Source organism: Ochotona princeps, chromosome 2 (genome assembly GCF_030435755.1).
Source record: "Ochotona princeps isolate mOchPri1 chromosome 2, mOchPri1.hap1, whole genome shotgun sequence".
Taxonomy (NCBI): domain Eukaryota; kingdom Metazoa; phylum Chordata; class Mammalia; order Lagomorpha; family Ochotonidae; genus Ochotona; species Ochotona princeps.
The window spans coordinates 92,894,168-92,919,470 of record NC_080833.1 but is presented as its reverse complement, the minus strand read 5'-3'; the positions used below and the strand labels follow the sequence as shown (position 1 = coordinate 92,919,470).

General features: G+C 48.9%; 1 protein-coding gene across 5 annotated transcripts in view; it reads left to right on the top strand.

Moving 5' to 3' along the window:
- The window catches only part of LOC101522940 (glutathione S-transferase Mu 2), a 104,647-nt gene that overhangs the window by 22,416 nt on the left and 56,928 nt on the right, over window positions 1-25,303 (top strand). Inside the window, exons 1-8 of one of the 5 annotated variants that reach the window (XM_004581956.3) lie at window positions 13,664-13,767; window positions 14,060-14,135; window positions 14,529-14,593; window positions 14,889-14,970; window positions 15,066-15,166; window positions 15,905-16,000; window positions 16,095-16,205; window positions 17,975-18,118. The exons of 2 other annotated variants lie outside the window; for them this stretch is intronic. In XM_004581956.3, coding sequence (XP_004582013.2) covers window positions 13,732-13,767; window positions 14,060-14,135; window positions 14,529-14,593; window positions 14,889-14,970; window positions 15,066-15,166; window positions 15,905-16,000; window positions 16,095-16,205; window positions 17,975-18,064 — 657 coding nt within the window. In that variant the 5' untranslated portion in view covers window positions 13,664-13,731 and the 3' untranslated portion in view covers window positions 18,065-18,118. Of the gene's footprint in view, window positions 1-13,663; window positions 13,768-14,059; window positions 14,136-14,528; window positions 14,594-14,888; window positions 14,971-15,065; window positions 15,167-15,904; window positions 16,001-16,094; window positions 16,206-17,974; window positions 18,119-21,934; window positions 22,007-22,948; window positions 23,025-23,419; window positions 23,485-23,768; window positions 23,851-23,947; window positions 24,049-24,980; window positions 25,077-25,162; window positions 25,274-25,303 lie in introns of those variants that run through there. 2 more of the 5 variants (XM_058660005.1, XM_058660000.1) reach the window with 2 other exon arrangements.

Here is a 25,303-nt window from a genome sequence, read left to right as displayed (position 1 = left end):
ACCCTGCACTGGCTGGCATACACAAGAATCAAGCCTGAGGTCATCCCAGACAAGGTTTTTTGGGGGACTCCCCAACTATACTGCTGGACTCAGAAAATTAACAATAGGGCCCTGTACAGAAGCCTAGTGGCTAAGTCCTTGCAACTGCCAAGATCCCATGTGGGTACCTGTTTATGTCCTACCTGCTCTACTTCCCATCTGGCTCCTTACTTGTAGCCTGGAAAAGCAGCGGAGGATGGCCCAAAGCCTTGGGACCTTGCACCAGTGTGGGAAGCCCAGAAGAGGCTCCTGGCTTTGGATAGGCTCAGCTCTTGCCATTGTAGCCACCCGGGGAGTAAACCAGCAGATGGAAGATTGTTTTCTCTGTCGTTTCTCTCTCTTTCTCTCTCTTTCTCTCTCCCTCTCTCTCTCTGTATATGTGCCTTTTTTAAAATAAATTTTAAAAAGAGAGAGTAACAACAATTGGGCCCAGTGCAATGGGTCAACACTTAAATCCTCACTTTGCAAGAAGCAGGATCCCACATAGGTACTGTTTTGTGTCTCAACTGCTCCACTTCCCATCCAGCTCCCTGCTTATGGCCTGTGAAAACAGTAGAGAATGGCACAAACTCTTGGAATCATGCACCTACATTGGAGATGCAGAAGAAGTTCCTAGATCCTGGCTTTGGATTGCCTCAGCTCCAGCGATTGTGGCCATTTAAAGAGCGACCATTGGATGGAATGTCTTTCTCTCTGTGTCTCCTTCTCTGTAAATCTGATCTGCCTTTCCAATTAAAATAAATAAATCTTTTAAAAAGTTTTTTTTAAGCAGCAATAATTAAGTGGTTTTGGGTTGGCATAGCTGTTAACACTGGTGCCTGTGATGCACTCTGCTTCTGATCAGCTCCCTGCCGAAGGCCTGGGGAAAGCAGGAACAGATTTGCTCAAGTGTTTGGGTCCTTGTTACCCACATGAAAGATGCAAATAAAGCTCCAGACTGCTGGCTTCAGCACCAACTTGACCTTTGCAGGCATCAGAAACTTGAAAAAGAGGATGGAAATCTCTCTCTCTCTCTCTCTCAGTATTTACTTTTATTTGAAAGGCAGAATAGGGAGAGTAGAGATGAAGAGAGATCTTCTATCTCCTGGTTCAAGCCCAAGTAGCCAAAGAGGTTGAAACTGAGTCGGTCCGGCCTGAAGTCAGAACTTAGAGCTGCTTCCGGGACTCCCACGTGGGTGCAAACAAACCCCAGTTAAGGAAGGCACTGTAGTCCCAGGTTTGTCACTGGTACTGAGTTTGAGTGCAACAGCTACCCTGTTACAGGTCTCTATCTGCAGGTAATTAACCGTAGATCCATTCCCTCCTCTCTTCTTCTGCTTCTCTGTCCTCCTTTAATGGTGCAGGTGTTATCTCTGACATGGGGCAGGTCCCTGGTTTTCATTCCTGTGCTCTGCCCTTCTTGTCAGTATATGGCAAGGTGGGAGATGCAAAGATGACTCATGATTTGGCATGGTGGTTCAGTGGGCTAATTCTCCACGTGTGGCACTGGCATCCCATATGGACACTGATTTGTGTCCTAGTAGTTCCAGTTCTAATCCATGTCTCTACTAACAGCCTGGGAAAGCAGTAGCAGATGGCTCAAAGTCTTGGGACCCTGTAACCACATGGGAGCCCTAGTTTCAGAATAGCTCAGCTCTGGCCATTGCAGTTATTTGGAAAATGAAACCAGTGGACCAAAGACTTTCTCTCTCTCTTTCTTTCTCTGTAACACATGTTTTCCAAATAAATATTAAAAAGTGGAGGGAAAAAAAGAGGAGTTCAGGCTGGGACTGCAGGTGGATAAAAAACTGTAGGCCCGGCAGACCAGGCAGGATGAGTGGCAGCATCCGGGTGCCAGGAGCACAGCCTGGACCCACCTCTCTGCTCATCGTGTCATCCAAGGTCAAGTGTTTCACACCAGCCAACCCTCGTTTATCACAGACTTAGGCATTTGAAGCTGTGATCCCGCAGGGTAGCAGCCTGGATTCTGTTTCCTGTCCCCAGTCCCTGAGGTCCCCCAGGAGATGCGCCTTCTCAACTTCTCTCTTTAGCTCTGCCTCAGGTTTGCCTTGGAATCTTAGAGGTTAAGAAAGAGCTGACTGTGGAAGGGATACAGGAGACAGCTGAAGGCTCACTGCGGAAGGTGAGAAAGACAAATTCCAGAATTCTCCTGTAGACTGTTTCGTTTTGACTCTGAAATCTTAAGGCAAGAGACCAAAGAGGCTCTTTGGGAAGCTAGAAAAAGAACTTGCAAGCTAAAATCCCTTTATTTGCAATTGTGTAGAGCTCAGTACTGCCCATGGGGTGCATACCAGGTGTCTTCACCAAGGACCCAGGACCACCTCCCAGAAAATCACAGCCCGTTATCTTGGAGACTTCAAATCTCGGGGTCCAACTGAGCTTCAATTCCTGGCCCGCTTCTCCCTGAAGAAGTGCACGTTCTTTCCCATCATAAGCCTCGGCTGCCCTACCTACTGTCCCTGTGAGTGCCCTCACCTCAGGATCTGACACTCCAAGGAACCCTGGCCCTGGTCCTTGCCTATCTAGTCCCAACTCTCACAAAGGAGCAGAAGAGTGTGGCAGGGGGACCGCTGCTGCTTTCACCCCAAGATCTTGGGTGCAGATGGCTCTGGGTTTCCCTCAAGAGAGAACCACGCCTTTGGCCCTCTGATTGTCCTGTGGCCTGGTGCAGGGGCTGGGTTGGAGGAGAGGCAAGCTGTGTACAGAGAGGCTGAGCTCCTGTGCCAGGTGCAGGGGTGGGGACTTCCTGCTATGGAGCAAGGAATAGGGCCTGTCAGGGTGTGTTTTGTGGGTGTATCTCCCTGTATCAACTTTCATGCAGGATTTGCTGAGTTGCTGGGTGCGATCTGGGCTCTCGGTCGCACGTTCTGGTTGCCTTTGGCCTGTTCAGGATCCACCCTCTGTGTGACAACCCTAGCAATCCAGCTGCTTGTGTGGATAGAAAGCCAGAGCTTCCTTTGGAGGTTGGGAAGAAGAAGCCGAGGGTGGAGCAGCAGACAGTCCACAAGCAGCAGAGTTCATTTGAGGCTACTGCACCAGGTTTGTGTGCACACAGAGAACGCAGCTTCCCTCTGCACAGCTCAACTTTCATCCTGAGAAACATGATCCTGAACTTGCAAGATTGGGTAGTGGGTTTCCTAAGCCTACACAATCACCTCTAAAGCATGCAACACACCTGCTCTGTGCAAAGTTTCCCTCACTGAGCTCATAGGAAGCAAAGACATTGGCTGAAGGTCCCTGAGGTCACCAGGACTGTAGATCCCCAGGTCACGGAGTCAAGCTCTAACCCTGGAGACCCCAGGAATTGTTAGGGCTAGAGGCACCCCAGTGAGGCTTCAGACACTGATGTCTGGTCTCATGCCCATTCCCAAGGTCTGGAGCAGATCTCTGCCCACAAGAAATCCCGTGGCTTCCTCCTGAGTCCTCCATTCACAAAGATGGCCCAGGCGGAAACAGAAGTTAGACCTTAAACAAACAGATGAAAGGAGCCCTTGATCAGCCTATTGCCCAGGGACATGGCTTGAGCATGTCACGCTGTTACTGTAAGTGTGGTTCCTGTCCTTAGTGACAAATCAAATTTATAAGGTCCAGGTTGGAGAATAAAGGAAAGAGAAACTTTATTATGTCAACAGGTGAGGACAATCGTTGTTAAACAAGCTCCACAAACAGACTGATTGTCCTTGGCCAGGGTAGATGATCTGATGTTGGAAGAGGGAGCAGGGGAGGCTGGGCTGCTGCATCAGGTGCTACAGCAGGTTGCAGGTCTGAGAGTGGCTATCTTGGACCTCAGCACAACTCCCTGGGAAACTTGCTGGATGGCTGGACTTTATCATGAGTTGGGAGTAGCAGAATGTCCTCCCTATCTAAGCAGCTACAAAATGTTACTGGCAGGGACCTGAAAGAGGCCTGGTGTTGTGTTAGATGCCGCTGGATGGAGCCCACTCAGCCCCAAACCCATTCTCACTTTGTTCTTTGTTCCCCTGTATGGTGTGTTGCAATAAACTTCAACTCCCAGTCATGCTGGCCAGGGACAAACAGGATTACTTTGCAACTTCAGCCACCTTTCTCAAGGCCAGTGCCTGGAATTCACAGGCAAGCATTATTTATCTGTTGGAAGAGATACTTTACTGGGTCATAGGCTCAATCAATTGCTTGTTTTTCATTGAATATGGGAAGAAAAATGTGTTTGGTCTGGTTACAAATTCCCCACTGTTGATCCTTTACTCCACCTCTGTGGAATGGGGGTGCCAGCTCATTCCAACCACATGCAACTGACTCAGGGAAGAAGAGGGGCTCCTGGAAATGGAAGATTGGAACCTGCATTTGTCATGACTTGTGCTGAGTGTCTAAGGCATTTCAGTGGATTCACTTTTAATGGCAACACAGGAGATTCCTAACCAGTACGTGGACGAGGTCACCTTACTAGCAAGATGATTATGGGCCAAAATGGAGAATACCTGAGAAGAAGGGGCCTTGTGTCATTGGGTAGCCCAGAGAAAGGCCTAGAGAAGCAATGACTTGGCTGTGTGTACATAGCATGCAGTGAGGGGGTGCCATGGTTCTGTGAAGAGCCACAGACTCGGAAGATGTCTGGACAAAGGCACTAAGTGCCAAACTGTTGCATTCATGAGCAGTTTCCAGGCCAGTTCCTTTTGCTTGCAGGGCAGATTGTGGTCCATTAGGTATACACTGGTCACTTTCATTTGCGTATTTTGAGGACATGGGTTCAGGGTCCCAAGGCCTTGGGCCGTCCTGGACTCCTTTCCCAGGCCACAAGCAGGGAGCTGAATGGGAAGCAGGGCCACCAGAATTAGAAACGGCATCCATTGGGTTCCTGGTGCTTGCAAGGCAAGGACTTTAGCCCCTAGGTTATTACACCGGGCCCTCTATCTTAACTTTTATAGCCTTCCCCTTTGTTGTTGACATCAGGGATCAGGCATCCTGTACCAGGTTAAGTTTGCCCCATCTAAGACAGGCTTGTTCAGGTTGTGTTCTGATTTGGTCCCACGTTGCTGGAGGAGGTGATTCGCAGCCAAGAACCAGTGACAGGAGCTTTTTAGACACTTTTTAAGTAACTGAGGTTTTGGAAGGATGAGTTTTTAGGCTAATTTTTTCTGGAACCCATTGTTACCTTGTACCCCATGAGTGTGAATCATCATTTCAGCATACTAGGCCAGCCTGGTCTTGTTGGAAATTGTACTTCTGTAGAATTTTGACAGGCAGTAAGCATGAAGCTCAAACAGAACACAAAACAAATCAGTGAGAGCATAAAACTCAGGTTTCTTTATTAAAAACAATGAGCAGAGCTACAGTCTAACAGCAGGTGTGTTGTGGTTGGGTGACCGGCAACTTGCATTCAGGACAGTAACAACATTTTGCTTTGCCACATAGCAATCTCAGTTTGGAAAACTCTCATTTATAAAGTCAATCCAAGAAGGAGTTAGATTTTTTTTTTTTTAAAACGTTGGTGCCTAATCTTTGTAAGTTTTGGGGCTTACCAGGAAATGGCAGCTTTATTTACTCATTGTTCTGCTGGGAACCTTGAGGTAAGGCATTCTATAAGTGATCTAGATATGTCAATGTTTCCAACTAAATCCTGTTATGATAAGAGCATATTCTTACTGAACTCACCCAGGCCTCAAAAAAAATCATCAAAAAACACATAAAAGTTTTTGAAATTTGGATCGATGCAGCAAAGGGTGTGAGACAGGTGCTTTTATCTCTGTTTGCTAAACCATACAAAGCACTGGACACCACAGAAATTACAAAAACATCTTTAAGCCTAGAAGACAAAGCATTTGAGTATAGAACTGACACTGTGATGGGGTGCAGCCAGTTGATCCCTAGCACCTGCTTGCCAGGTTATTGAAAGTGCAGACAGTGATTGTGTGAAAAGGGAGGTCTTGTGACTGTCCTCCCCCACCTCCTCTTGGGCCACTCAAGTTAATTAGCAGCATGGAAATGGCTCTAAAAGTTCCAGGCACCAGGCCACTCCTGCCTCCTACTGTGCTATTTTAGATTAACTACAGGGAGAACTTGGGGCTCCAGGCAGCTCCCTTCTGGTCTCCTGCCACTTAATTAACTGAATGTATGGAAACTGTTCTGTACAGCTCTCAATCTGATTGGAGAATGAGAGCTTAAAAACCCTTGACTTCTGACTCATGTTGCAGTAACTCCTGAAGTGTAGCAGGAGCACTTTCATCAATACTAGTTGAAAAAGGGACTCAGAAGCTCAAGGGTTCACTAGTTTACTGAGTATTCTGATTCACTTTGTGTCCTGTTTGATCTCCAGTGGCAGTGTTATGATTGTCAGTTTCTCAGAGTTCTTGAAAATTATAGTCGATGGATACTTTGTCAGAAACCTGTTTTTACAAATACTTACTAGATTTTTTCTGTGTCTCCAAAGAACCAGACTGAAGATGACAAAAGACTTTAAAAACCATGATGATTAAAATTTGGATAACAGTCCAGCAGTGAACAAGGGATTTTATTTTCATTTCATACAGCATTTAAAAAAAGATTGCTTTCTTCTTCAAGATTAATTTATTTTTTATTTGAAATGCAGATTTTACAGAGTGAGGGACAGACAGGCAGGGTGGTTTTCCATCTGCCGTGAATGGGAGGCCATTCACAGCGGCCAGAGCTGAGCTGAGCCATGCAGAGCCTGCCACACTGCCCCATGGTGCTGCCCCACAGACAGGATCTCTTTTTTAATTACAGAAGTTTTGTAAATATTTCCAGACTTCCAGACTTTGGGGCCCGTGATGGGCGGGACATATTAAAGAGTATTTCAAAGTCCTGGGTGACAGGGGGGTTGGGGGAATGCACCTTACTTGGCAGGTAAAAGCCACTTCCTGGGGCCCAGTGTGGTAGCTTAGTAGGTCAACCCTGCTGATGGCCTGGGGAAAAAAAGCAAAGGATGACTGGAGTCTTTGGGCCACTGCACCAATGTGAGACACCCAGAAGAAGCTCCTGGCTCCTGGCTCCTGGCTTTGGGTTGGTTCTGCTCAGATTATTGCAGCTATTTGGGGAGTGAACGAATGTATGAAAGATTCTCTATCTATCTATCTATCTATCTATCTCTTTATCTCTCTATCTCTATCTCTATCTGGCTCTCTATAACTCTGCCTTTCAAATAGAAATAAATCATTTTTTTTAAAGCCCTACGTTGTTTTTATTATTAAGATAATGATCAATAATATCAAATCAGAACCACCAGACTTTTAGAAATGCTATGTAAGCTGTGAGACTTTGATGTCATTAACATACCTACATGTAACTGAAGCTTTTTATTTTACAACTTAATCCTGCTTCCCATGCCATCCAACTGAGCCTGCCGGTTACTCTCTCTGTGTGAAACAGAAGCAGTTTCTGACCACTACAGTGGCCAGGCTTCAAGTCTCAAGGTCAAAGGACTCCACTTGAAACCCTGAGTATGAGAAAGCCCTTCAGAGGGATCAGAAGTGAGCACTCCCTCCTCTGTGCTTCCTCCTGTCCATTTCCTTCTCCCTCCCCAAGGCCTTTCCTGCCTGTCCTTCCAGGCCCCTGTCAGGGTCTTGCCTTGGAAAGTCTGAGCCTCCACATGGGGCAGTAAAGTGCCTCTGCTAGCCCAGCCCCACCCTCACCATCATGCTGGGCACAGGCTCTGCCTTCTTGGGGCTCCCAGCTGCACCCTGGCCTGTGCTGCTCTGCCAGCTCCCCCTGCCTTTCTGTGAAGGACCTGCCTTGCCTGGGGTGCAGGCACTGCTCCCTCAGCATGTCTTAGGGGGTGGGTCCCAGGCCTGGTGGAACAACAGAGAAAACTCCCTTTTTTCCCCATCACTGTTTGTCCCCCTGTCATGGACCCTGCTTCTGTTCATTTTCCCAGAGGCCTTAAAGCGCCCCTCCCAGCAGCTGCATAACTGCCCCAGCACCAGGCTGCCTTGGTAATTTCACTGCCCCAGGCAGCTTTGTGAAAAGTTTCCACTTGTATCCTGTGTTGATTGTTTCCTGTTGTGTTTGCTTCCAGCTCATGAATCACGCCTAGTCCTCTTGCCCTTGAATCACCTTGTGTGAAGCTCTCTGATCCATTATTTCCCTGTGGTTCAGTCAATTGCTGGAGAACTTTTAAAATGGGAACTTGTGGCACCCAAAAAGCTCTGTTTGTGTTTTTTAAGATCTATTTTATTTATTTGAAAGGCAGAATTACAGAGATATACTTCTTCCATCCACTGCTCCATTCCCCAGATAGATGTAACAACTATAACCAGTCCAGGCTGAAGATAGTCGAGAGTTTCTTACCTTTTTAAAGATTTATTTATTTACTTACTTATTACATATGTGTGTGTGTGTGTGTGTATATATATATATATATATATATATAGTACAATTTTGTATAGACTGGGATTTGCCCCCAAACTCCCACCCCGACAGATTTTCCCCATTTTACTACAGTGGTATTGTCCTCCATAAGGAATCATAATTCCATCATTCTCTTATTTAAATGTCACCCAACATTGCTGGTGCAGACAATGTCAGACAGTCCAACATCCCATTGTCTACACATGTCCAACAGTTTCATTGGGAATCCATGTTTCATCTGGAAGCAGGGATGCACGTTGCATTATACCCCCACATCTGGATATGGTAGACTCCAGTACTCCATCACTATGCATTTCCATAATTGAGAAGCCATGAAACAAGGTCAACAACTGGTATGAGTTAGAACAACAGCCTCAACAACAACAATGACACCAAAAACAAAAACAACAAATTACAGCACCATGAAAAACACGCCACTGAGTAACCAACACATGGGTGACAAAAAGGTAATACAAAGTCTCTTGGGAAAAATGATGCCACCGTGTAATCCATGAGCCAGCAATGAATTCGACAAGAGAAAAGAAAGTGTTCGGAATAAATAAAACTGAAATAAAAAACATCAAAACACATGGGATGCAGCCAAAAACAAAAACAGTGTGAATCGGATCATTGAAGTTACACTTTCCATGCTGGTTTCCTTATATAAGAGAGAACATATGGTATTTGTTCTTTTCTGATTGACCATTTCACTGAGCATAATGGTCTCTAGTTGGGACCACCTAGTTGTAAATAGTATAATTTCATTCTTCTTTTTTTAAATATATATGTTTTATTAATTACATTGCTTTATGTGACAGTTTCATAGGCTCTGGGAATCCCCCCACCCCTCCCCGTACCCTCCCCCCATGGTGGATTCCTCCACCTTGTTGCTGTATTACATTTCAAATTCAGTCAACATTCTTTCATTGCAAGAGTATACCAAGCATAGAGTCCAGCATCTTATTGTCCAGGTAAATTAAACAGTTTCTTTGCGAGACCATGTCTGGTCTGAAGGCAGAGCTGACAGAATATCATCCCGATTAATTTAAAGCCACAACATAACATCAACGGCAATTTACAACATTATGGAATTAATTTACATGATATTGAGTAACCAATATGTTTAAAATAAAATGCAAGTTCTTAACCACATCCTGTGACTACTTCATTGACATTTCAATTTTAGTTTATACACAGAACCAGCCGCTATACACCTTAAAATGGTCTCATGTCTATTTTCATTTTAGTATTTAGCAGTATAGTGTTGAAGCATACTTTCGCTGAACTTGGCAGATTTTTTTTTAAAGATTTATTTATCTTATTACAAAGTCAGATATACAGAGAGGAGAGACAGAGAGGAAGATCTTTCGTCCGATGATTCACTCCACAAGTGAGCGCAACGGCTGGTGCTGCGCTGATCCGAAGCCGGGAACCAGGAACCTCTTCCAGGTCTCCCATGCGGGTGCAGGATCCCAAAGCTTTGGGCTGTCCTCGACTGCTTTTCCAGGCCACAAGCAGGGAGCTGGATGGGAAGTGGAGCTGCCGGGATTAGAACCGTATGGGATCCCGGGCGCGTTCAAGGTGAGGACTTTCAGCCACTAGGCCATGCTACTAGGCCACGCCGCCAGGCCCGAACTTGGCAGATTTTAGTATAGTCTAAACTGGGTTATAACTCTAACAAGGCATATGTCAACAATTGAGGTTCAGAACAGTTTTAGGAGGGGTGTGCAGAGAAATCTTCAATACCTTAGCGAGGAGTAATCAATCTTTGTGTCCTATCTAGTAAGGTATGTGTGAGTCCATGCTGACCATTTCCTGTCTGGTGCTAAGCTTTCCTTGTTGTTCTCTGCCTATCTATTCGTGTGTGTGCGTGTGTGTGTGTGTGTGTGTGTGTTGGGGGGGGCCTCTGGAGCGACCCTGATGGTCATTGCAAGAGAGGGTGGGGATCCAAAGTTGGAACTAAGTAAGGACCAGAGAAAGCTCCTCTCCCTAGTCCCGAAAGAAGTTCTGTTTCTGCAGCCCGCTCAGGGTTCCCAGCTGTTGTTCTGATGACCTTGGATCCTGTGAGGAAGGATTTGGGTTTCTTCCATCCCCTGTGGTAGATCCAAAAGAGGGTGGATGACCTCAGAGTTCTCGGCCTCCTAAGGCACTCCAATTCCCCGTGGTCTCTTTGGCAGTTGGGATGTAGTCCTTGGTGCCCATACTGATAGTCCTTGGTGAGGATCCAGGAGTCTCCAGGGTTGGGATACAAGCCTCCTCCTGTCCCCCAGCTCCACTCTGGGGTTCCCCCCCCCCCCTCTGTGCATATGACCTCCTGTTAAGAGGTTGTTAGGATCGCTCTTGATTCCCCTGTATGTCTTTGTAGTTTTACTGTTGTCTAATGCTGATTCGAATCTGTTGTCTGTAAGTTACCTGTTATATATATTCCCGAGAGGTTATACTTCACGTCTTCCTCACACATTCTAAGGAGATGGAAGATTTCTCTGCTCTCCCGCTCCATTTCCGAGTAGCACAGGGTTTTGAAAGTATATTAGGTGTTACAATTTTTTGATGCAGATCATACATCACAATATCTTATTGCATGAGATACAGGCTATTTGGGGTTGAAATAATATTACAGTTTACACGTTGTATAATTCATGAGCACGTGATAAATTCGACTGGAGAAAAGAAATTAATTGGAAGGAACCAAACTGATATACAAATCAAAACACATGGGATACAGCCAAAAAAAGCATACAATCAATCAAAAAAAAAAAAAAAAAAACCCAGTACAGATTGGACTATTAAAGTTACACTTTCCATGTTGGCTTCCTTATATGAGAGAGAATATATGGTATTTGTTCTTTTGTGATTGACTCATTTCACTGAGCTTAATGGTCTCTAGGTGGGACCACCTAGTTGTAAATGGAATAATTTCATTCTTCTTATTAGCTGAATAATATTCCATGTAGATGTACCACAGTTTCTTTAACCACTCTTTGGACACACATCAGGATTGTTTCCATGTCTTTGCTATTGTAGGTTGTGCTGCTGCAAATATAGGATTACATATCCCCCTTTCATTCGCAAATTTCATTTCTATTGGGTATATTCCTAGGAGCGGGATAGCTCGGTCATATGGCAGATCTATTTGCAATTATCCAAGCACTCTCCATATTGATTTCCACAGGGTTATACTAGCCTACACTCCCACCAGCAGTGAAGGAGGGTGCCTTTCTCCCCACATGCACGCCAGCAGGTGTTGTTAGTTGAGTTTTGAATGTAGGCTAGTCTGACTAGAGTTAGGTAGTACCTCAACATGGTTTTCATTTGTATCTCTCTGATGGCTAGGGAGCCTGAGCATCTTTTCATATGTCTGTTAGCCATCTGAATCTGTTCTTTTGAAAAATGTCCGTTCATTTTCTTTGCCCATTTCATTACAGGATTTTGTTCGTTTTTGTTTGTTTGTTTGCTATCCCTGGGTTTCTGAAGCTCTTTGTAAATCCTGGCTATTAGTCCCCTATCACTTGTGTAGTGTGCAAAATTTTTCTCCCATTCTGTTGGTTGTTTCTTCACTTTGTTAATTGTTTCCTTCACTGTACAGAAGCATTTTAGTTTGATATAATCCCATTTGCTCATTTTGGCTTTGATTGCTTTTGCTTTTTGCAACTTTTCTAAGAAGTTTTCCCCTGTTCCTATACTTGGAATGTGCTTCCTATGTTTTCCTTTAATAGTTTGATGATTTCTGGGTGTAGATTAGGTTCTTGAACCACTTAGAACTGATTTTTGTAGAATGTGACAGGTGTGGGTCTTGCTCCATAATTCTGCAAGCTGCTATCCAGTTGTCCCAACAGCATTTGTTGAAGAAACCAGGCTTTTTGCCTGGATCGTTTTCAGTTTTCTTGTCAAAAATTAGTTGACTATATATGTATGTGCTCTCTTCTGGAGTTTCTGTTGTGTTCCATTGATCTTCTTCTCTGTTTCTTTACCAGTACTAGACTGTTTTGATAACGACTGCTCTGTAGTATGTCTTGAGGTCTGGAATTGTGATTCCTCTTGCTTGATTTCTATTTCTCAGGATAGCTTTGGCTATTCGTATTTTTTTGTGATTTCAGATAAATTTTTGTAACATCTTTTTTATTTCTGATAAGAATGTTGTTGGAATTTTGATTGGGATTGCGTTGAATCTGTATATTACTTTTGGTAATATGGTCATTTTGATGATGTTGATACTGCCAATCCAGGAACATGGTATGTTTCTCCATTTTTCAAGGTCTTCTTCTATTTCCTTTTTTAATGTTTCCATCATAGGGGTCTTTCACATATTTAGTTAGCTTAATTCCTAGGTATTTAAGAATCCTGTCCTCTATTTTAAAGGGGACTGTACTTAGAATTTCTTTGTCATCCATGGAATTATTTGTGTACACTAGTGCCATTGACTTGTGTTCATTAATTTTATGTCCTGCTACCCTGCCAAGGTCTCTTATGAGTTCTAATAGTCTCTTGACTGAGTCTTTTGGCTCTCCTGTGAAGAGAATCATGTCGTCTGCAAATAGAGATAATTTCATTTCCTCTTTTCCAATTCCTAATAGCTCTGGCAAGGACTTCCAATGCTATATTGAAAAGTAGTGCTGACAGTGGATACCTCTGTCTAGTTCCAGACTTTACTGGGAAGGTTTCCAATCTTTTCCCATTCAGTATGATGCTGGCACTGGGATTTTCATAAATTGCTTTGATTGTGTTGCAGAATATTCCTTCTATGCCTATCTTGCTTAGGATTTTCAGCATGAACAGGTGTTGGGCCAAAACACCAATGTCCAAAGCCCCCAAGATTTTAGTCTCCTGAGACCCCGACAGAAAAATAGGGAACACCTGTTGATCTCTTCCTGAAGGGTTGTCCTGGGGGGATCATTCTTTTGCTGAAGCTGTTCCTGCAGACTCCTGGCCTGATGCAGCAGGAATGAGCTTCCCAGAAACCGGGAAACCCAGTGTCAGCGCTGCCTGTGTAGCTCGTGTGTCAAGAGCACCGCCAACTCCCGGGAGACACCAGAGGATGGCCTTGGACTGGAGCCTGGGGGCTGCGCTGTGCACACAGCCAACCCGGGCCCTGCTTTCAACGCCTGTTCCCACAGAGCCTGCTCAGCCAACCCCGGAGGCTGGGGATCTTTGGTGTTCTTCCCTCTCTGGGGCCATAACTCTGCACTGGTCATCGCGGATTGGTGGGTCTGGGGGGCGAGGCGGGAAGGAGCGGGGAGGGGCGAGCGGACTAGCTGCTGGCAGCCAGGCCCCGCCCCTCCCTGCCCGGAGCCTCATAGAGCCCAGCCCGTGGCGCTGAGGCCTGAGCCCTAAGCCTGCCACACCAGCTGCACCATGGCCATAACGCTGGGTTACTGGGACATCCGCGGGGTGAGCATGCGGGGTAGTGGCACAGGGCGGGTGACAGACGCTGAGCATCAGGGGCTTTCCAAGCCGGAGTGGGTGTAGCACCTGGTATATGCTGCTGCCTGTCCAACCTTCTCCAGAGCTCCCTGTGTAGGCCCTCTGTGTGTCTGGTGCAGGGTGGGGGAGTAAGGGGGAGGATGGACTGAGAGAAAGCAGATGAAGAGGGCATGAACTGGAGGGTGGGGAATCACCTGGAGATGAGGGCAGCAGACAGGGTCACTCAGTGTCTGATCTCCGCTTGGGGAAATGCCCCCAGCTGGCTCATGCCATCCGCCTGCTCCTGGAATACACGGACACCAGCTATGAGGAAAAGAGATACACCATGGGGGACGGTAATGCACCTGCCTGCGCTAACCTGTGCCTACTGCATGCTGTCACCTGGCAACCCCTGCCTGGCCACCTGTTGATCATCTGTGAAGAACTCAACCGCCTGGAGCAGAGCCTGTCCCATAAGGGAACACCGTGGCCTCCCGAGGCAGGGCGCTGGCCTTGGCGACAATGGGGGGGCTCTTCCTTAGGCCTCTTCTCAGACTTGGGTGAACCTTTAGAATGCGGGCCTTAGAGCCCTTACAGTCACTCTTCCCTGTTCCCCCAGATCTTGACTGTGAGATGAGGGCTCACATCCCACATGCTCAGCTTTGGGGTCTTGCCTCTGACTCCTTTGGGAGGTTCCCAGGAAAGAGAATGCACTGGGGAGGATTTGTTTCACTTGGTATTCTCCACAGCTCCCGACTATGACCAAAGCCAGTGGCTGAGTGAGAAATTCAAGCTGGGCCTGGACTTCCCCAATGTATGTACAGGGGATGAGATGACTGGGTGGGATGGGGGAGTGCAAGGTATCTCTGTCTCCACATCCTTCCCATGGCGAGAGGATTCAGGACCAGGACCTGTGCTTGACCACTGTCACCCATGCTTCTCTGCAGTCTTTAGCATGAGGTTTTATGTCATAACTCATTCATTCCTGTATAGAGAATGTCTCCAGGGCCTGCCACTGGCCAGGCACAGAGGGTGCCAGGGCTCATGTCTGTCCTGGCTCAGAACTGGGGGTGCTAGGTACCAGCTGACTTCCCTCCTCACTCCCCCAGCTGCCCTACCTGATTGATGGCACTCACAAACTCACCCAGAGCAACGCCATCATGCGCTACCTTGCCCGCAAGCACAACCTGTGTGAGTGGGGCTGGCTGAGAGTGTGGGGCTGTGGCTGTGCCCTGGGTCTGACTGGGTGGGATGCTGAGGGTGTCTGCTGTGTGTGTGGGCTGCAGGTGGGGAGACAGAAGAGGAGAAGATTCGCGTGGACATTCTGGAGAACCAGCTGATGGACACCCGCATGCTGCTGGCCACGCTCTGCTACAGCCCTGACTTTGTGAGTGCCCTCTCTGTGCCAAGTCAGGCAAAGTCCGGGTCAGGTGCACAGACTTGGGCATTCCAATCTGCACGGTCCTGTTTGCTCATTCAGTTTCCTGATGCACTGCTCCCACAAACGGTTTCCTCACCTGCCAGGAGTGACCCATCAACCTCACACCTGCACCAAATAAAAGCTGTGGGTGCGTGCACACCCATCTTGGAATAGAACGTAGACTCCCTGGGGTAGAACTTCAGTACTGGTTGGTAATCTTGTGTCACTATCCTCTAAGCTCTGACCTGGGCCCTTTCTCCCATTGGTTCCTACCAGCTACCTGCTTCTAGAACAGACAGAATCAGCCAGTGAGAAGCAGAAGGATAAGATGGGAGTCTGTAGTGGCTTCCTGGCCTTTGGACAGGAGCCTGATGTCTCAGCCCTCACTGGGGGAAGCGCTTGTCCCTGCCAGGGAGCTCTCTGCATTTCTGTGTCTGACCCTCAGCCAGAGCTTGCTTGGATATCAGCGCTGACAAATTCAGGGATGCTGCTGTGTCCCTTGGGACTTTAGTGTCTGTGACTGATGGGCGTGATAGGCACACATAGGGTAATGAATGCTGATGCTGTGTGTCAAAGCCAGTGCAAGGTCCAGGGAAAGTAGCTGTCACCCCCACTCCCATGGCCTTCTGGGTCTGGTGCCACCCTGAGCAGGCTGCCCCTGCCGAGAGCGGGTAGCTGAGGGTTCCTGGGTGTTTTTGGCCTCAGGAGACGCTGAAGCCGGAGTATCTGGAGGGCCTGCCTGAGAAGCTGAAGCTGCTGGCTCAGTTCCTGGGGAAGCGGCCCTGGTTTGCAGGGGACAAGGTGAGAGGAAGCAGGGGAAGGGACAAAGCAGTTGGGATTCATCCTGAGTCACACACAGAGCTTCCACAGTGCTTGTTCCTGACTTCCCTTGCAGATCACCTTTGTGGATTTCATTGCTTATGACGTCATTGAAAGGAACCAGGTGTTTGAGCCGCGGTGTCTGGATGCGTTCCCCACCCTGCAGGAGTTCCTAGCCCGCTTTGAGGTAATGCCCCGTCCTCCATCCTTCTTCCCTGTGTTTTTCTCTGTCCCTTCCCATGATGCTGCCCTAGTCTCAGAGCCAGAGAATACAGAGAAGAGAAGAATACAGAATACAGAGGAGTAGCATTTGTTTAGCCCTGGCTTTGCTATAGGACATGTTGCAATATTGATCTTAAAGCTACTGAGATCACCTTGTAACATTTGTGTTGTGAAAGGAGATGGATCCTTGTTCTTTGGCTAAGAAGGAAACTGAGGCTATATAAAATAAGCTATTACAGGTTTTTGAAGCTGTGCTAGGCTCCCTGTGAGCCTTTGGGGGTTGTGGTCAGTGGGCAATGTTTTTCCCAGTTTTGTGCCAAAACGTAAAGCTTCAGGCTCTTTTGCTTCCTGTTGTAAGATATATTTTATTTCTTTGGAAAGGCTAATTTACAGAGTAAATGGAAGTGAGAAAGAAAGATCTTCCATCCTCTGGTTTACTCCCCAGTTAGTTGCAGTGGTCAGAGCTAAGAGCTGCCTCCTGGTCTTCCATATTGGTGCAGGGTCTTGTGGCTTTGGCCCATTCCCTCTGCTTTTCAAGGCCAGAAGCAGGGAGCTGGATGGGAAGTAGAGCAGCCAGGAAACAAGTAGGTGCCCATATGGGATCCAGCTTATACAAGGTAATGATTTACCCACTGAACCAACATGCCTGGCCCAAACGTCAGGCTCTTGTCCAGCCTGGGGTTCCTAGCCCAGGGTACCAATGGAGAGGCAGGGCCTTCAGTGGTGAATCTGTGGCTGGACTGGGAAGGCTGAGACAGCAGGGATCTAGTTCATTGTCAAAGACACTCACTCCTCTTGTCTCCAGCAAGCCGTGTACCCCTCAGGTCCCTGAGAGGGAGCACCGAGCTCCCAGGGCTGGCGCTGGTGCTGCGTTTGCCGTGTATGTGGGTGCCCCGCAGGAGGACCTTGGCAGAGGGTCTCATGTGCTTTCAGACTCTGCTGTTTCGCACCATCATATCTCCTTTCAGAGTTCCACGGATTCTGTTGGTGACACCAGGCGGGTCCTTATCTTCCCTCCTGTGCACTGACAGTCTCTGTGGGAGGCACAGCGCCAGGCAGAGCGAGGACCCGACAGTACCAGGCACAGGGGAATGAGCAGAGAGAAACCCGGCCAGACCAGAGTGTAGTTAGGGAGGTAGCAGACAGCTGGTGGAGGGAGAGTGGGTGTCACCCTCTGGGTGCCTGGGTGCATGGCTTGACCTCCCCAAATTGCTACTCAGCTGTCATCCTGGTTGTTTGATAGTAGCAAAACCTACCTCTTCATAGATTCGGTAACGTTTGTTCATTTTTATGTTTTCCTTTTATTTAAAAGGCAGAGATCCAAAGAACGGGGTTCAGAGACAGAGCAGGTGATCTTCCATCTGCTTCTTCTCTCCCTAAGTGCCTGCAACAGGAAGGGATGGCCTGGCCAAATCCAGGAGCCTGGGACTCAATGCAGGTCTCCCTTGTGGCTGACACAGACCCAAGCACTGAAGGCATCTTCTGCCTCTCAAAGGGGACATGAGCAGGGAGCAGAAACCACAAATGCAGCGGGGGCTCAGATCCTTTACACCCTGATGTGGGATACTGGCATCCAGAGTCTTAAGTGCTGGAAATCTGGGATACTGTGTCAAGCTCCAGCCCTGCAGCCCCAGGAAGACTCCTGTTGGGGTCCCACTGTGCCTGGGCTGCCTGGAGCTGTGGGTACTCCAGTGGGGTACAGGCCCTGAGCTTTGTTCTTGTTCCCATTCACAGGGCCTGGAGAAGATCTCTGCCTACATGAAGTCCAGCCGCTTCCTCCCAAGACCTGTGTTCACCAAGATGGCCACGTGGGGCAACAAGTAGGGCCATGAGAGGCCAGGAGACAGGAGGAGCCTATGTCAGCCTGCTACCCAGGACCCTGGGGTCAACTGGTCCTCCTGTGTTCCCAGCACTTCCTTCTTCCTCTCACTCCCCTCTTATCCTCAAAGCCTTTTGCTTCTCTTTCCTCTACCTCCCTCCTGTTCCAAAAATACCCTCCAGCCTCTCTCCCCACCCACCCCCATGCCAGGGAGTTCCCTCGCGTGCCTTTACTGTGGTCTGCCTGTCAGTAGCTGTGTGTGCTCTGAGGAGCCTGACTGGGTCCCTGGCCTGGTGGTCCATCCCCAGGCTTCTGGAGTCCTGCCCTGAAGGACCAGCATTGCTTGGGGGGTTCAAGCCCTGTTCCCCTCATGTAGTTGTTGCTACAACCCTGTCTGCTCCCCAGTAAAGTCTGCAACGTGTTTCATCAGTGTCCTGTCTTCTTGTCTCAGACTCCCTGCACTCACTAGGTCTATTACTTCTTTCAGGCAACTGGCTGACCCATGACCTTGGCAGTGACTAGGTTCATAGGGAGTGAAGTAGGACTGTTGGTGTCTGAGACTTCTTGCTCCCCTGTGTGATCCCTCAGAGCAGGTGGCCTTGTGAGGTGCCCTAGAGAACAGAGGTGACCTCTCTGTGGTCAGGGCCTCTCATTCACTGCCTGACATCTTGGTGTGCTTTCTGTGGGCAGTACCCAGGGTTAGGCATCCCCAGTCGAGGGAGCCAGCATCCTGTTGCTTCCACGCTGTGTGGTTCTATCCCAACTGTGAGGTCTCCAGGACCCTCTCTCTGCTCATTTGCGCAGAGGCTTTCAGGGCCTGGCCCAGGCATGCTGCATAGCAATTCTCGGATTGTAAGATGAGTCTTGAGTCCTGGCTTTTCTGGTAATGCCTCTACCCCAGCGTCCACTTCATTAATGCTCTGGCTGCATATGTGATCAGGGCGAAGGTCAGGATGAAGCCCGGTGAGCACTGATGGATTTCCCTGCTCACGTGTCTGATGAGAGACTGAATCTGCTGTGACTGAAATCCCTGCCCTAGCAAAGGTATTTTCTCTGCTATTCTGAAGACCATAAATCAAAATGTTATGGGAATCACCGTGTAAAACTCTGTCTTCATGCTCCCTCTATATATGCATATACATATATATGAGGCCATTTAAGCAAGATTTTAAAAATTAGCCATCAGAGTGTTCAAATGTAAGGGACAATAGGGTGCGAGTTGTGACACAGTGAGTTAAGCTGCTACTTGGTTGTCTCTCCTACCCCACACTGGAGTGCTGATTCCAGTCCCTGGTACTTCAGTTCCAATCCACTCCTGGCTAATGCCCTGAGACGCAGTGGGTGATAGCTCAGCCACTTGAGATTTTGCCACCAATGGAAGGCTCACATGGAATTCCTGCCCAGCTTCAGTTGTTGAGCCTATTTGGTGAGTCAATGGAAGATCTCTCTCTCTCTCTCTCTCTCTCTCTCTCTCTCTCTTCCTCTCTCTCTCTCTCTCCCTGCTTTTCAAATGAATTGAAAGAAAAAAAAGGTTCTTAGTCAAAGAATTGAAAGGAACGACACTATCCAGGTGAGAGGTCGCTGTTTAGGATCTGAGTCTACCCTTTAACATGTGGGGACTGTATTTTGCAGTCTGTGGACAGTACGGGTAGCTCAGTGGACCTGGAAACTTTAGGGAAATCCACAAATGGACCACCAATGTCATTGTATTTGTTCTGTCTTTCAAAAGTCTTGTTCTAATTATCGCTGGCTCCATTTCAAAAGTGTTTTCTGAACTGCATCTAGACATTTCATCTGTTGAGGCTCAGGAGAGGTAAGGCTCAGACAGATGCAGTTTAACATCTGGTGGGAACAGTTCCAATGTGGAGGCCAGGCACCTGTGTCTCACAAGAGGCAAACCCCGGCATAACCCACTCTGAGGCCAGAGGCTGCTTCCTGAGCCTGGACACAGATAGGGACCTGAACTACGGAGGGGTCTGTCTGAATGAAGTGGAATGACCCCTACCTCTCCTATCCATGCACACACCACACCTTACCCAGGTGAGCTGAAACCTCTCCTGGCACACTGGGCTGACACCCTGCAGTGCTGGTAAGCTGTGGGCTAATTGCCCAGATGGATTTTCTGCAGCGCAATCCCCTTGCCCTTTAACTTTCAGCTGGTTTCCTTTTTAATGTTCCACCCATCGCTTATCTTATACTCGTGGTCCCTTGTCTCATCGTTCCAACAGAGCGCAGTGATGGATCGCAGGCTCTTAGCTTTCATACAGATTTCTGCCAGCGAGAAGAAAGCAGGCAGGGAGGGCATCATCCTTGTGGAGGTGATAGTGCAGGTCACAGGGTCACTCCACTGCCACCACCTTATGTACCCTTTGAACTCAGTGCTCAGGGCATGAGGGCATGGCTTGAGCCCTGGGCCTGGACAGCTGGGGTCAGAGCTGGCCACCCTGCCTGGGGCTCCTCTTGGGCTCCATCCTTTGCCCCAACAGCAGGACAGACATCTGGTGTCTCCTGGGACACTGTTCCCCCTCACTGTCACTCCCTCTGTGACAGCCACACTCTGTCACCCCAGCTGGCCACTTAGTGCCTTGGTCTGTTTGTGCCGCTGTAACAGAATGGCTGAGGTGGAGCCATTTGTGAAGACCAGAGACTTCCTTCTGGCGGCCTCCAGGCTGGGAGGGCCAAGCTCGAGGGGCCCCAATGTTCCACAACCAAGGACAGACAGTAAGAGAATGCCAGCAGAGACTGCTATCAAAGATACTCCTTTAACATGCTGCATTCTCACTATAGTGGCATTGATTGAAAAAGAGAGTTATTTATTTGGAAGAGTTACAGAGAGAGAGAGAGAGAAGCAGAGACAGAAAAAAAGAGAGAAGGAGCGAGACGTACTGCCAGCTGGGGCGAAGGCAGAGCCAGAAGAAAGACTCTTCTAGCTGCTGCTGCACTCTCCAAATGGCAGCAACAGCCACAATTAAGATAGGCCGAGGCCAGGAGCTTCATCCTGGTCTCCCATCAGGGTCTCAGGACCCCATCTTCTGCTGCTTTCCTAGGCCAGTAGCAGGGAGCTGGATCACAAGTGGAACTGACCTTTGGCTTTGAGCTTTAAAGGAGTCCAGAGCCCTAGGACTCCATGGCCCTTTAAAGACCCTGCCTCTGCCTTGGAGAGGAACTGGTCACTCTAACCAGATGCATCCAAAGCCAGCCGCCTGGCAGGGAGGCTCTTGTGTACCTGCCCCCTTGCTGGAGCAGAACAGGATTTGGCTACTTCACATAATCCTTAAGCAGCTGACCCAGACCTAGTTCCTCGGGTTCCTTATGGGAACAAGGAGGTCACACCCTTTTCAGGATGCTGTTCTTGTATATGCCTGCTTCCCTGGAGGTCTGCAGGAGCTTCTGGTCAGACATCCCTGGCCCTGGTGTGGGGACACCCATCCTTGTCTGGCCCAGCAGTCAGTCATCATAGAATCCAGGTTTGTGGAGATGGCACCACAGCTGCTCCTTCGTGGGATGAGGCCCGAGTCAAGCTCACAGAGGCAGCAGAGGAAAGTACATGGCTGCCTGATTGCCCAGGGTACATCTGCCAAGGGGCCTGGTAACTCCTAGGGCCCTGCAGACTGAGGGGGCTTGTGGCCACTACCAGTTCCGGGCCTGCACTTGGCTATGGTCTGCACACATGTCCAACTGTCCAGTCAATCCTGGCAGCTGCGTCTGACGAGCTCATTCCTAAGGGTGGTGCTGAGCAGAGTTCCGCCCTCCTGGCTGCCTGGGGTTCCCCGGTTGGGGACAGGGCGGGGAGATAGGGCAGATTCGCAGCCAGCCACGTCCCTCGTCCCTCGCCAGCCCCAACCCGAAGATAACTACCCAGGCTCCTCCCTGAAAGCCCAGTCTTCCAGGACTGCAGCACTAGCAGCACCATGCCTATGACGCTGGGTTACTGGGACTTCCGCGGGGTGAGTGAGGGGTCCGCCATCCCGTAGGGCTTGCATGTGAATGTGATGCAGGATGGAACGGGGCACAGAGCAGCTGGGAAAGTTTAAGAATTGATTCCTTTCAAAACTTCAGTGCTGGACCCGGCGGCGTGGCCCGGCAGCTCCACTTCCCATCCAGCTCCCTGCTTGTAGCCTGGGAAAGCAGCTGAGGACGGCCCAATCCTTTGGGATCCTGCACCCGTGTGGGAGACCCAGGAGGAAGTTTCTGGCTTCTGGCTCCGGATCTGCACAGCACCGGCCGTTGCGCTCACTTGGGGAGTGAATCATCTGACGGAAGATCTTCCTGTCTGTCTCTCCTCCTCTCTGTATATCTGACTTTGTAATAAAAGTATATAAATCTTTTTATATATTTTTTTATTAATTATTTTGCATTATGTGACAGTTTCATAGGCTCTGGGAATCCCCCCACCCCTTCCCCTCCCCTCCCCCCTGGTGGATTCCTCCACCTTGATGCAGCATTACAGTTCAAATTCAATCAAGATTCTTTCCTTGCAAACATATACCAAGCATAGAGTCCAGCTACTTATTGTCCAGATGGGTTGAACAGTTTCTTGGAGAGACCATTTCTGGTCTGAAGTTAGAGCTGGTAGAATATCATCACAGTCAATTAAGAGTCCCAATATAACATCAACAGCAATTTGCAATATAATGGAATTGACATGGTTTTGAGTAACCAGTATGTTAAAAAAAAAAAGTATATAAATCTTTTTAAAAAAAACAACTTCAGTGCTTCTCCTCCTAAGCTCTAAGAAATTCCTGATGCAGGCATCCCAGAGTGAGAGAGAGAGAGAGGCAGGAAGAGAGAGCATACTACTATATATAAAGTGGGGCTCCCATGGAGGAGATGAGGGCAGCAGTTGGAGTCCCTCCAACTTTGACCCCTGGCCCTGGTGTCTCCCCCAGCTGGTTTTCCCTGTCCGCGCACTCCTGGAATACACTGGCACCAGCTATGAGGAAAAGCATTACACCATGGGGGATGGTAATGCACCTGCCTGCTCTGACCTCTGTCCACTGCTTGCTGTCACCTAGCAACCCCTGCCTGGCCACCTGTGGCTCACCTACGCAGGCCTTCATTCCCGGGAACAGAGCCTGCCTCTTCCTGGTCCCTGCAGGGAGAGTGTGGCCTCCTAAGGCTTGGTTCTGGGAGGGGGTGCTGGGAACCTGGTTTCAGCATTGGGTCCTTCTCTACAACTCCTAAAAGCTTAGCGATACAGAGCCCTTAGAATAATTTTCCCCTTCTCCCATACCTTGAATGTGAGACTGAGGGGTTCAGATGCTACATGTCCTGGCTTGGGGGTCTTGGCCTTGATTCCTTGGGAGGTTCCCAGGGAGAGGCTACACACTGGGAGGTTTTGTTTCACTTGGTCTTCACAGCTCCCGACTATGACCGAAGCCAGTGGTTGAGTGAGAAATTCAAGCTGGGCCTGGACTTCCCCCACGTACGTGCAGGGGATGGAGTGCTGGAGGAAGTGGGGTCGTGATTGGTGTCTCTGCCTCCACATCCTTCCCGTCTTTAGGGGATTCAGGACCACTGTCACCCGTGCTTCTCTGCAGTCTTTTCCTGAGGTTCTATGCTGTAGCTCATTCATTCCTGTATAGAGCATGTATCCAAGGTCTGCCATGGGCCAGGCACAGAGGGTGCCAGGTCTCCTGTCTGCCTGGCTCGGGGCAGGGGATTGCTGGGTACCTGGAAGCCCAGCTGACTTCCCTCCTCACTCCCCAGCTGTCCTACCTGATTGATGGCACTCACAAGCTCACCCAGAGCAATGCCATCATGTGCTACCTCGGCCGCAAGCACAACCTGTGTGAGTGGGGCTGGCTGAGGGTGTGGGGCTGTGGCTGTGCCCTGGGTCTGGCTGGGTGGGATGCTGAGGGTGTCTGCTGTGTGTGTGTGGGCTGCAGGTGGGGAGACAGAAGAGGAGAAGATTCGCGTGGACATTTTGGAGAACCAGCTTATGGACAATCGCATGCAACTCATCGTGGTCTGCAAGAGCCCTGACTATGTGAGTGCCCCACTGGATTGGTCCTGGCAGGTTCAGTGAGGAATTAACCTCTTGTGTTCTCATCTACACTGCTCCTGTTGGCATCTGAAACATCCAGGAGCACTGATTCTCCAAACAATTTCCTATCTGTCCCACACACTGATTCTGTGGCCTCTAAAGCTTGTGAAATAAAATCTTTGCATCAACTTCCATAATCTTAGATGTAGTCCCAATGCCTCTGGTAAGAAGTCAGTTCTAAGACAGGAACTTTGCTCAAGAATCCCTTTTGTCTAACCTGTAGCCCTTAACATGGCCACCTTTCAATGCATTCCCATCATGTGTGAGTGTCCAGATGCAAAGTGCAATACATGAGTTACTTTAGTTTAAGATGGGAGCATCTTATGACATGTTTCGTGTTTTCCCAGGGCTCTCTCTGTGCCCCACAGGGATAAGCATATTTCCCCAGTGGGCAGCCCAGGGTCACCCAGAGGTCCTGGGTTCCTTTCCCTTCAACCTTTCAGATCACATTCTCATCCTTTGTAAACTGTGCACATGCCTCTAGCATTCTCCTGCCAGCCCACCAGGTAGAGTTTTGTCTTCTTTGCCAAGATCTTTTAGTTCTTTCCCTCTTTGCTCTCACCCCCAGCTGAGTCCCAGGGAACCTACACTCATGGCACCCCTGGGAGTGACCCACAGCAGGACGCTTGGACATCAGAGGTGACACATTCAGGGATAGAGCTGCACTCTTCTGTGACCTCCTGTGGTCACCCACAGATGGGATGGGGGCCAGTGGGAGTCTCTCAGATGCTGAAGAATGAAATCCAAGGAGGAACATGGACCCTGTGCCACTCACAGGGAGGACAGCTGCTCCCCTGGCCAGCAGGGCCATGTGAAGCCCTGGGCAGGCAGCCAAAGTTGTATCTGCAGGTGCTGACAGCTGTTTGCTCCTTCAGGAGAAGCTGAAGCCCGACTACCTGAAGGGCCTCCCAGACAAGCTGACGCTGTACTCCCAGTTCCTGGGGAAGCGGCCCTGGTTTGCAGGGGACAAGGTGAGGGCGAGGGACGGATGGAGACAGGAGCAGGGGGCATGGTCAGTCTCCCCTTGTGCTGAGCTCCATCATCCTGGCTTCTGCAGATCACCATTGCTGATTTCCTCATCTATGACATCCTGGACCAGAACCGTATATTTGCTCCTGGTTGCCTGGATGCGTTTCCAAACCTGAAGGATTTCATGGCTCGATTTGAGGTGATTCCTCAACCCTTCTCTCCCCTCTTC